Source organism: Pinus tabuliformis, chromosome 1_2 (genome assembly GCF_031772625.1).
Source record: "Pinus tabuliformis cultivar Carrire ecotype Pingquan chromosome 1_2, CPIR1, whole genome shotgun sequence".
Taxonomy (NCBI): Eukaryota; Viridiplantae; Streptophyta; class Pinopsida; order Pinales; family Pinaceae; genus Pinus; species Pinus tabuliformis.
In genome coordinates this window covers 614,112,781-614,125,486 of record NC_142298.1, presented here as the reverse complement: position 1 = coordinate 614,125,486, position 12,706 = coordinate 614,112,781, and the positions used below count along the sequence as shown (strand labels likewise).

Here is a 12,706-nt window from a genome sequence, read left to right as displayed (position 1 = left end):
GGCGAGGACCAGCGAAAGGTAGGCATCTCGGATGTGTATAAGATCTTTTAAAGTTGTATTGAGGTAGGGCGAGGGATTATTCGATACCTAAAGAACTACCAAAATAGAAGTGGTTACCAGTGTTACTAATGGTACTCCCGTTATACAGGATGTTTTACTAGAAAAAGTGTGATCTTATTACTTTATTCTATTCAGACACTTCATTAAGTTCATCTAATTTATCAACGTTTGGAATTTTTACTAAGTTTTTTGATTTTAACATTGCTAATTCTCTTAAGATAATGTCCATCCTCACCTACCCAACTTCGTCATGAATACTTCTTTATTCTTCAGTAGTTATTTTTTGGCATTCTACTTGACATGGAGACTGGCATTAGCGTCATTTCCTTTCATGCTCATGCTAATCATTCCTAGCATAATGTATGGAAGGATTCTGGTGGGGACTTCTCACAAGTTCACCGAAGCATATAATAAATCCAGTAATATTGCAAAGCAAGCTCTTTCATCCATTAGGACAGTCTTTGCCTTCGTTGGAGAGGAGAGGACAATGGCTAAGTTCTTCGTTACGCTCAATGGGAATGTAAAGCTTGGGTTTAAACAAGGTCTTGTCAAAGGCTTCGCAACAGGAAGGGGAGGAGTGACCTTTGGTATGTGGGCATTCAACTCTTGGTAGGGTAGCAGATTGGTTATGTATCATGGCACTAGCAGAGGAAGGAATTTCGCAGAGTCAAGTTGCATACTTATGGGTGGCTTGTAAGCATTCTCGCTCTATTCATCTCTCTTTCTCATGTACTTCTATAATTGATCCTACAATGGGAAATTTACCACATTTTTGAAGTTCAAGCAAAATCTCTGAAAGCACTGTTGTGTTTACAAAGCTCTAGGGACCGTGCTTCCAAATATCATATACTTTTCAGAAGCACATGTTGCTTGTAAACACATCTTTGAAATATTTGACAGAGAACCGATCATTGATTGGGAAGATGCAAATTGAAAAATATTGAAAGAGGTCAGCAGTGAAGTTGAATTTAGAAACGTTGAGTTTGCATATCCGTCTCGACCAAAATCCAAGATATTTCGTAAATTCTATCTAACCATTCCTACAAACAAGACTGTTGCATTGGTGGGGAGAGGTGGGTCTGGAAAGTCTACAACTGTGGAGTTGATAGAGAGGTTCTACAAGCCCCTGGATGGAGAGATTTTGCTGGATGGAGTGAACACTAAAATGATACATTTGAAATGGTTGCATTCCCAAATTGGACTAGTAAGTCAAGAACCTGCACTCTTCGCTACATCGATCAAGGAGAACATCTTGTTTGGAAAAGAAGGAGCCAACATGGATCATGTTATTGTTGTCACCAAATCTTCAAACGTTCATGATTTCATTAGTCAACTACCAGATGGTTATGACACACAAGTAATATTTAGGTTTTTACCCTGATTCTTCAGTTCTAATGTGCAGTCAATTTGAGTTTACTTTCTTCATTTGGGAAATACAGGTGGGTGAGCACGGAGTCCAGTTGTCAGGAGGGAAAAATCAACATATAGATATTACAAGAGTTATGCTCAAGGGTCCTCGTCTACTTCTTCTAGACGAGGCCACAAGTGCTCTAGATGTAGAATTGGAGAGAATCGTTCAGGATGCTCTAGACAAAGCTTCAGTAGGACGCACAACTATTGTAGTAGCTCATTTCCTCTCCACCATCCACAACACAGACATGATTGCAGTGGTTCAAAGTGGTCATGTGATCAAGACTATATGCTACATGAAGATCTGATCTGTAAACCCAATGGAGCATACACTACTTTGGTGAAACTATAATAGGCTACGGCAGATAAGCCATATGATAGATTAGAAGGCACTACTATGCTAGAGTCTTTGGTAACAAGGAGTTCTAGCATATATTGTAGATTGAGTTTGAACGCATCTGTATTGACCAATCGAGAAATGGTACATGAAGACAAGCTCCCTTTCACCACTTCATTTCATCAATTGTTTCTTTTAAATGCCCCAGAATGGAGGCATGCTCTATTGGGTTGTTTAGGAGCCTTAGGTTCCGGAGCAGTTCAACATGTTTTTCCCTTATTCCTTGGGGGAAATGTATCTATATTTTTCCTTTAGGACCATGACCAGATCAAATATAGTATCGAATATTACTCCTTCATGTTTGTGGTTGTGGGAGTAATATCTTTTTCAACAAACATGTTACAACATTACAATTTTGTAGCTATGGGGGAATATCTTACTAAAAGGGTTCGAGAGTGGATGTTGTCCAAAATGCTTACATTTGAGATTGGGTGGTTCGATAATGATGAGAATTCTAGTGGAGCTCTTTGCCCTAGACTAGCAACAGATGCTAATGTGGCAAGTACCTGACCTTAAAGTTTTAATATTTCCAATAAAATTGTGAATTGTGTTACAATATTCTAATGGTTCGAATATGCAATTTGTGATACAAGTGAGATCTCTTATCAGAGATCGTATATCGTTACTTGTAGAAACTTTGGTTGCTGTTGTAATAGCCTTCTCAATGGATTTCATAATAGCGTGGCATATTGCAGTTGTAATAATCGTAGTGCAACCCATTACTATCTTATGTTTCTACACTAAAAGGGTTCTCATCAAGGCCATGTCTCAAAAGGCTATAAAAGCTCAAGATCAAGGTAGTCAACTTGCATCAAAGGCTGTGGCTAACCATCGCACTACTAGTGCCTTCCCTTTACAAGAGAAGATCCTCTATCTCTCCCAAAAGTGTCAAGAAGAACCTAATAGAGAGATTATCAAACAATCTTTGTTTGTGGGATTTGCTCTTGGAACATCGCAATGCATCACGCTATGCAATACAGTGTTGAAAATATAATTTCAACTACCGTGCAGCTGAAAACCGTTGAGCCATTTATCGCACCGCCTTTTCACGGACAGTGGTATTCTCTAGAGGGGCAGTGATACAATCACCATCTGACGCGTGTCCTCAGTACATTTTTCAAAACAGCTTTTCATCGGAGCATAAAGTTCGAATGAGGAGAGCCGCGCGATATTGTTGTCAACCGTCAGATTAGATCTAACTTACGTGAAGTGAAAGTTTTGATTTTGACCGCTAGCTTTTATCAGTAAAACATTTAATGAGTATTTACTGTGGGTCAGTAAATGTTGGTAATGTTGGTAATGTTTTTTTTATTTTACGGAAGTATGGGCATAGGATATGTATTGTTATGTTTTTTCGTTTTTGACAGCATATGAAATGTAATGTGAAGAAACACAGAAGTGTGAAGTTTTTAGTTGTTCATTGTATATGAAATGAAATGTGAAACTCGCAGCAGCGAAGGTGAAAGGAGAATTTTTCCAGCAGGTTGGATGTAATGCACACAGCCGTGTGAAGGTAAGGGAAATGTTTTGTTGAGAGAACATATATGCAATGTAATGAAAAATAGAAGCACAGCAGCGCATATGAATGAAGAAATTTGTAATACACAGCAGTGTTAATGTCCAAGAAAAGACAGAGTATTTTCCAGAATAGACAGAGTAAATGTTTTTTTTATATGTAATGTGTAATGCAATACGAAGCATGCAGCAGAGCGAGCGAATGTAAGAGATTTTTACAGTAGTAAATGTAAGTTTTATTTTTACACACAGTAGTGTAAAAATTTCCAGCTGAAATAGAGTAAATTTGCAAGGAGACAGAGTAATTTTTTTTTGGTGAGGAACCAAAGTGTTTTTGTGTAGATCCCTCTGTGAGAGGAAAAAGTCTGTAACAGGCAGTCTTTTATTAATGAATACAAATAGTTTTTTATGTGTGTGAAAGACTCAGTTCTTCAGAAAGAAAATTTAGCTTCCCTGTGTTAAGATCCTATGGTTAAAACAAAGCATCATTCTCTGTTCAGCTTTTTGTTTGAAATTACCAGAAATTTCCAACAGTGGTATCAGAGCTTGTCCAGGCTCTTTGAAGGTATCAAAGAAGTTGAAGGATGGATTTTCTTGCTAAAGCAGCTTCTCCAGCAGAGTGAAGACTCAGTCAAGGTATTTCTCAAGTTTTTTTTTTTGTGAAGAAACAGTCAGTTATTTTAAATACACAGTCAGGTATTTGAAGCATAGTTAAGAGTGCAAGAATGGCTGGCTCCAGCACCAACACTAGCATGGGTATGTTTAATACTCAGCTCCCACAGTTTAATGGGAAAAACTATGACTATTGGGCAATAACCATGAAGGCTTTGCTTGCCTCACAAGATTTATGGGAATTTGTTGAGGATGGATTTGAAGAGCCAAAAGATGAAAATGAGTTTAATAGGTTAACTCAGGCAGAGAAAGATCTGTTGAAGAGCTATAAGAAGAAGGATTCAAAAGCCCTCATATTTTTGTATCAAGTAGTGCATGAGAGTGTGTTTCCAAGGATAGCAGCAGCCAAGACATCCAAAGAAGCATGGAAAACTCTCAAGACATCCTATCAAGGCATGGAGAAAGTGAAGACAACAAAACTACAGTTGCTGAGGAGAGATTTTGAAAATCTATGCATGAAGGAGTCAGACAATATTGACTCATTCTTCACACATGTGATTGGTCTGGTCACACAGATAAGGTCTCATGGAGAAATTCTTGAAGAAAGGAGGATTGTGGAGAAACTGTTAAGAGTCCTACCCTCAAAGTTCGATGTGATTGTCACCACCAGAGAAGAGACAAAGGATCTCAAAAACTTCACAATTGATGAATTACATGCATCACTGATAACACATGAGCAGAGATTGAGTAGAAATGAAAACTCATCTCTGGAACAAGCCTTCAAGACTCAGATGTCCTTTGGAAGAGGAAGAGGTCAAGGTAGAGGAAACAATAGAGGAAGAGGCAGAAGCCAAAACAGAGGTGGAAAAAATAGTTCAGTGAATGCTCAAGGAAGAGGCAGCAATCCAAATTAGAACCAAGGCCAAGGCAGCACCCAACAAAGTGGACAACATCATGCTCAAGGACAAAGGTATGAAAAACCCAATGTCCAATGTTACTACTGTAAAAAATATGGGCATTATGCAAATGAATGTAAGAAGAAACAACATGATATGAGCAATAGAACTAATGCAAATCTCACTAGAGAAAATATCAGCCAAAACAATTTGTTTTTAGCTTGTAATATGGCTGAAGAAAATAGTGAAGATGTATGGTTTCTAGACTCCGGTTGCAGCAATCATATGACAGGAAACGTAACCCTGTTTTCTATGTTAGATAAGAATGTGAAGTCACAAGTCACACTAGGGATTGATAACAAAGTTTCTGTTATGGGAAAAGGAAAGGTAAATGTTTTAACAAAGAAAGGTGAAAAGAGAACCATAGCAGATGTCTATTATGTTCCTGGAATGAAATGTAATATCTTAAGTATTGGACAACTTGTTCAAAAGGGGTACAATGTTTTCTTTGTGAATGATGTATGCACCATCATGGATAGAGCACCCAACAAACAATGTATTGTTGAAGTGAAGATGAAAAGGAACAGGATGTTCCCTCTCAGAATGAAAGCAGATTTGAAAAATAAAGAAGTAATAGCAGCAATGACTCAAGAGGCTTTCCAAAGCGAACCAAAGGATGAAAATTGGTTGTGGCACTTGAGATTTGGACATCTCAACTTTGGAGGTCTTAATTTGTTGAGTAGAAAAGGAATGGTACGAGGATTACCATTGATAGAGAAACCAGACAGTCTTTGTGAAGGTTGCATCTTGGGGAAACAACACAGAGAAAGTTTTCCATCCGGGAAAAGCATAAGGGCAAAAACACCCTTAGAGATTGTCCACTCAGATTTATGTGGACCGATGCAAACTCCATCACTTGCAGGCAGCCACTACATACTAACATTCATTGATGATTTTACAAGAAAAACTTGGGTTTATTTCCTGAAGAACAAAAGTGAAGTGTTTGAAAGATTTTGCAATTTCAAAGCACTTGTAGAAAACTAAAGCGGGCTGCATATCAAAGTTCTAAGAACTGATAGAGGAGGTGAGTATATCTCCAAAGAATTTCTACGGTTTTGTAGAGAAAATGGAATTCATAAGTAGTTTACCACTAGGTACACTCCGCAGCAAAATGGAGTTGTCGAAAGGAAGAATAGGACGATCATGGATATGGCGAGCAACATGTTAAAGGCAAAGAATTTGCCAAATGATTATTGGGTTGAAGCTGTACACTGTGTAGCGTACATTTTGAATAGATTCCCTACAAAAGCAGTCATGAACAGAGTGCCGGAAGAAGCATGGAGTAGGAGAAAGCAAGGAGTCACCCACATGAAAGTTTTTGGATGTGTGGCCTATGCACACATTCCAGATCAGCTAAGGAAGAAGTTGGACAGCAAAGGGGAGAAATGTATTTTCATTGGATACAATGAGGAATCCAAAGCTTATAGGTTGTATAACCCATCCACCAAGAAGCTGATTGTGAGTAGAGATGTTCAGTTCATTGAGGAGGAAGCTTGGGATGGAAGCATAGAGAAAATAGTGAATGTTAAAACCTCTTTGTCACATGATGAAAATGATGAGGAGATGGCTGAAATACATCCCCAAACAGCAGCACCAACAAAAGGATAGCAAGGGACACCCTTGAGGAGAAATGAAAGTGCTTCTACAAGCACACCACAAGGAGGAAATTCAAGTGCTTCTTCAAGCACTTGTACACCAAATGAAAGAGGTAAAAAGTTCAGAAAATTAAGTGACATTTATGAACAAGAGGTAGCAAATGAAGGTATGAACTCTTTGTTTGCTTTATATTGTCATGTTGATGACCCTGTTCATTTCGAAGAGGCAATTAAGGATAAGAAATGGATAGAAGCTATGGATGAGGAAATCAATGCCATAGAAAGAAATAAGACATGGGATTTGGTTGAACTACCAAAAGGAATGGAGGTCATTGGAGTTAAATGGGTCTATAAGACCAGGAGTAATGCTGAAGGCAAAATAGAAAGACACAAGGCAAGACTTGTTGTCAAAGGATATAAGCAGCAGTATGGGAGAGACTATGAGGAAACTTTTGCACCAGTTGCTAGAATGGAAACCATGAGAGCAGTGTTGTCCATAGCAGCACAAAACAAGTGGAAAGTTTACCAAATGGATGTGAAGTCAGCATTCCTAAATGGAGTGTTAATGGAAGAGGTTTACATTGAACAACCTCCAGGCTATGAAAAGAAAGGCCAAGAGCACAAAGTGTGCAAATTGAAGAAAGCTCTTTATGGGCTGAAGCAAGCACCAAGAGCATGATACAATAGGATAGATTCCTATCTACTAGAAAATGGATTTGAAAAGTGTGAGGGAGAACCCACCCTCTACATCAAAGAAAAGGATGGTAATTATTTTCATAGGTAATGATGATTATCTTATTGAAAATTTCAAAACAGTCATGAAAGAGGAATTTGAAATGACTCACATGGGTTTGTTGAGATACTTCTTAGGAATAGAAGTAGAACAAAATGGAAATGGGATTTATATCTCACAAGGGAAATATGTTAATGAAGTGTTGGAAAGATTTAACATGCAGGAGAGAAAGGCAGCAATCACTCCCACAGTGATGGGATTAAAACTCAGCAAAGAGGACAACAGCAAGGATTTTGATCCTAGTTTGTGCAAGAGCATAGTTGGTAGCCTCATGTATTTGACTGCAACTAGGCCAGATATAATGTTTGCTGTTAGTTTAATTTCCAGATTCATGGAGAGGCCAAAAGAAGCACATTGGCAGGCAGCAAAAAGAATTCTGAGGTATGTTAAAGGTACTAAAAGGTTTGGCATTTTATATACTACTTCAGAATATTCAGATTTAATTGGATACACTGATAGTGATTGGGCTGGAAGTGTAGATGATCGGAAAAGCACATCTGGTTATGTTTTTCACATGGGTTCAGGAGCCATTTCACGGGCTTCTAAAAAACAGCCTATTGTAGCATTGTCTACAGCAGAGGCAGAATATGTGGTAGCTACAGCAGCAGCATGTCAAGCAGTTTGGATGAGAAGGATGTTAAGAAGTTTATGCCAAGAACAAGCAAAAGCAACTGTGATTTTTTGTGACAATAGCTCAGCTATTGCATTATCCAAGAATTCGGTGTTTCATAAGAGAACGAAACACATTGACACAAAGTTTCATTACATCAGGGAATTGGTAAACAGTGGAGAAATTGTCTTAGAACATTGCAGAACTCAGGAGAAGGTTGCTGATATTTTGACCAAGCCATTGGGCCAAAAAGGTTTTGAATTTTTGAGGAAATGTCTGGGAATCACTGATAACCCAACAGTTGAAATTAAAGGGGAGTGTTGAAAATATAATTTCAACTGCCGTGCAGCTGAAAACCGCTGAGCCATTTATCGCACCGCCTTTTCACGGATAGTGGTATTCTCCAGAGGGGCAGCGATACAATCACCATCTAACGCGTGTCCTCAGTACATTTTTCAAAACAGCTTTTCATCGGAGCATAAAGTTCGAATGAAGAGGGCCGCGCGATATTGTTGTCAGCCGTCGGATTAGATCTACGGTTGTGAACAAGCCTGCAACATGAACTTACGTGAAGTGAAAGTTTTGATTTTGACCACCAGCTTTTATCAGTAAAACATTTAATGAGTATTTACTGTGGGTCAGTAAATGTTGGTAATGTTTTTAATTTTAATGTTTTTTTATTTTACGGAAGTATGGGCATAGGATATGTATTGTTATGTTTTTTTTGTTTTTGACAGCATATGAAATGTAATGTGAAGAAACGCAGAAGTGTGAAGTTTTTAGTTGTTCATTGTATATGAAATGAAATGTGAAACTCGCAGCAGCGAAGGTGAAAGGAGAATTTTTCCAGCAGGTTGGATGTAATGCACACAGCCGTGTGAAGGTAAGGGAAATGTTTTGTTGAGAGAACATATATGCAATGTAATGAAAAATAGAAGCGCAACAGCGCATATGAATGAAGAAATTTGTAATACACTAGTGTTAATGTCCAAGAAAAGACAGAGTATTTTCCAGAATAGACAGAGTAAATGTTTTTTTTATATGTAACTTGTAATGCAATACGAAGCATGCAACAGAGCGAGTGAATGTAAGAGATTTTTACAGTAGTAAATGTAAGTTTTATTTTTACACACAGTAGTGTAAAAATTTGTAGCTGAAACAAAGTAAATTTGCAAGGAGACAGAGTAAATTTTTTTTGGTGAGGAACCAAAGTGTTTTTTTTTTTGTGTAGATCCCTCTATGAGAGGAAGAAGTCTGTAACAGGGAGTGTTTTATTAATGAATACAAAGAGTTTTTTATGTGTGTGAAAGACTCAGTTCTTCAGAAAGAAAATTTAGCTTCCCTGTGTTAAGATCCTGTGGTTAAAACAGAGCATCATTCTTTGTTCAACTTTTTGTTTGAAATTACCAAAAATTTCCAACATACGGCTTTGAACTTTTGGTACGGAGGACACCTTGTATCAAAAGGACAAATGACATCCAAAGTTTTTTTTCCAAATTTTCTTCATTCTTATAACCACAGGAAAAGGTATAGCAAAAGCAGGAACTATGAGCAGCGACATTGCTAAAGGATTCGATGTTGTCAAATCTTTGTTTGGCATACTGGACAGAGAAATCTGCATAAACCCAGAGGATGAGAGAGGCGAGAAAGCGGATAAGATAGAAGGAAACGTGGACCTCAGAAACATGGACTTCGTTTATCCATCTCATCTAGGTGCTATGATCTTCAAGAACTTCTGCTTGACCATAAAAGCAGGAAAAATCATGGCTCTGGTAGGACAAAGTGGATCCAGAAAATGGATTATCATTGGATTAATTGAAAGGTTTTACGATCCCCTAAAAGGATTGGTGAAAATTGATGGTAGCGACATCAGGAGGTTCAATTTGAAAAGTTTGAACCACATAGCTCTGGTAGGTCAAGAGCCCACGCTGTTTGGAGGAAGCACTCAAGACAACATTCTCTATGGAAAAGAGAATGCAAGCGAGGTAGAGATAAACGAAGCTGCAAAGGTTGCAAATGCTCATGACTTCATCAGGTAAATACTGCAATCTTTCAATTGAAACAGAATGTTAACGCAATAATATAGATATTCAATATGTTTGATTAAGCAGATTGTTTCTAGAATAAATTAGGATGGATTGAATATCGCAGTGAATTTAACTTGGATTTGTGTAGTTCTTTAGAGAAAGGATATGAAACAAATTGTGGAGACAAAGGACTACAATTATCGGGAGGGCAAAAGAAACGCATTGCTATAGCCAGGGCGATTATAAAGAATCCGAGCATATTACTGCTAGACGAGGCCGCCAGTGTTGGAAATAATAATCCAAACCACCACCTTAAACAAACTAACAAACACCATGCTTGCCCAGTCAACCACTGCACGGTTGTGATTTTGTTTGCACAGTCAACCACTGCACGGTTACGATTTTCTTTGCAAGCAGAAGGACTGAAGTCAGAATTGAAGGATTGAAGTCAGAACAAAAGTATAGCATGGACCATTCGGCAACATAGCAGAGGAGTCCACATTTGCGTATTAAATATTTTCTCTGCCATGTAACTAATATCAAAATTGTATGTTAAGATAAATATGCAAGAGTCATTTGTATTGCTTGGTATGTTGGGCAAGTTATGGAGGTAGAGTCTGTGAGGTAGTGAGGAGAAAATAGTGGAGTAAATATTGGTTACTCTGTCGATAAATTACAGTAAGTTTGTTGTGTTTTTCACTTGGAGCAGCAGCATCCATTTATGACGTTAATGTGTTTCCTTATGTTTTTTTTTACATATAATATAATTATGGTTATGGGTAGTTGCATTACGGTATTAACCTTACACAAGTAAATTTGCCCAACCGTCCTTTGTTTTACTCTGTTTTGCCGAGAGCTATTTCTTGCATTTTAATTAAGTCCTTTGTTTTACTCTGTTTTGCCGTGAGCTATTTCCTGCATTTTAATTAAGTCTGCAACCTAAGATTTACCTGCCGCAACTGAAGTTGACTTTACCTACTCTCCCGCAACCGATTTCTGAGCTCCTCTGCCATCGTACTATTTTTCTAACAACCAGTGCGTTGGACAGGCAATCGGAGAAGATCGTTCAAGAGGCGAGGCCCTGGACAAAATTATAATGGGAGGAACGAGTACTGTGATAGCTCATAGACTGACTAACATTCAGAATGCAGATTCGATTCCTGTGATTGAAGATGGGAAAGTGATTGAGCAAGGAAGTCATTTGTATCTGATGAGCAAAGGAAAAGGCGATCCATATTACTCTCTCCTCATTATCCAGCTAGGCTACCACTAGATTCTCACGTCCCAGTCAAAATATTACTCTCTCGTCAAAGCTTTCTCAATACTTCAGCCAGATTTTGAAGTTGAATTTTCATTCCTTCGTTATTTGTCAACGCCCTAAATCATTCAAAATGCCGTCAGCCAAATTTGGAATTTGGAGTGTCATCTGTATGACGTTTGGCCGTTTAACGTTATTGTCATAATTATATGTTTTAAAGAATCATCCAAATTATAATAAAATCAGTTAGGGCCAGAGACCGGGTTGGCTTCTTGCACGAAATCTCGACGTGACTCGGAATTGCAAGTGAAAACGATGGAATATATTTGTTCAATACTTTCTCTGGATTTTAAAATAAATTATACTTTATCACACCTTAACGTCTTTGTCAACTTAGTCTTTTTCTTCTTAATGTCCTTGTCACCTTGAATCTATTTCATCAAAATCGGCGTCCTTATCTCCTTCGAGGACACGTAATTGCTGTCGTTGGATCATCTTCACTCTTGAGTATGGCCGTATCCTTTCACTTAAACAGGTTAGAGAATTAACTGATTCAGTATCTGATGTAGTACATTTATAATACTGTGAAATCCGAGGTGAAAATCAGAGCTCATGCAATGTTTAACTCATGAATTTAAGAATGAAAATAAAAACAGCGAATACATGGGCCAGCTGGATAATTATGCAATGCTTTTGAAAAAAATTGTCTTCGTGGATTCACCTAGAGTAATGTTTGGAGTAAGCTGAGTAAGAGGAAGGCATCGAAGCTCTGACCATAGAAACAACGTAGATCAATAGGATTGCCACGGTGAAGCCTCGGGATATAGAAGTAGGTTGAGGAGAATACATTGTATTTCAAATCCTAATATAACAGACCATCAAAAACTGATAACCATAACCTAATATTGTCTGTATAAACCTCGCCACGCTGAAGCTAAAGTATATCGACGTGTGTATATATATACATATATATAACTGTAAATTTGATGTCGAAGCATTTAAATTACTTTTGAGGGTGGGTTTACGCGCAAGAATGTTGTTTGAGATTGAAAATAAATTAACTTTTAATAGAATAAATATGAGTTGTACCGTGGGTTAGTGGTTATTAGAATTAAAAAAAAAAAAAAATCCACATGTTTTTCAACATTTAATTGAATTATTAAAAAGTTTAAGAAAGGTGGAATGGAAGGGAAATACTATAGTATTAGTATAAATTTATTTTAAATACCGATTTAACATGAATCCAGAGGGATTTAATTTTTTCTGGACTCAATCAGATTAGATTTATTTTAATTCAGATCTATCAAGAGTGATTTAATTTAATTCAGATCTATCAAGTGCCCACAGGAATTAAATCTCTTTTCATTTTAAAAGAGATTTGCATCTCAAAAAAATTGATCTCTTGACACTTAAGATGGATTTGGATTGGTTTAATTATCAATTAATTATAATTATAATTATTAATTTTATGCT

The 12,706-nt window shown here is 37.5% G+C and overlaps 1 protein-coding gene and 1 pseudogene across 1 annotated transcript; both read left to right on the top strand.

Moving 5' to 3' along the window:
* The first annotated feature begins 418 nt into the window (after positions 1–418).
* On the top strand, positions 419–1,778 carry LOC149207133 (ABC transporter B family member 15 pseudogene; annotated as a pseudogene).
* A 452-nt stretch (positions 1,779–2,230) lies between these two features.
* On the top strand, positions 2,231–10,421 carry LOC149207132 (putative multidrug resistance protein). The gene is made up of 3 exons (XM_089397936.1): positions 2,231–2,369; positions 9,470–9,983; positions 10,124–10,421. Exons 1-3 carry the CDS (start codon positions 2,231–2,233, stop codon positions 10,419–10,421), a joined length of 951 nt encoding a protein of 316 aa, XP_089254062.1.
* Positions 10,422–12,706: the final 2,285 nt, after the last annotated feature.

Coding starts and splice junctions, on each gene's coding strand:
- LOC149207132 (XM_089397936.1), top strand. CDS start 2,231: ATGGGGGAATATCTTACTAAAAGGGTTCGAGAGTGGATGTTGTCCAAA. Junction 2,370..9,469: donor AACAGATGCTAATGTGGCAA/GTACCTGACCTT, acceptor TTATAACCACAG/GAAAAGGTATAGCAAAAGCA. Junction 9,984..10,123: donor AATGCTCATGACTTCATCAG/GTAAATACTGCA, acceptor GGATTTGTGTAG/TTCTTTAGAGAAAGGATATG.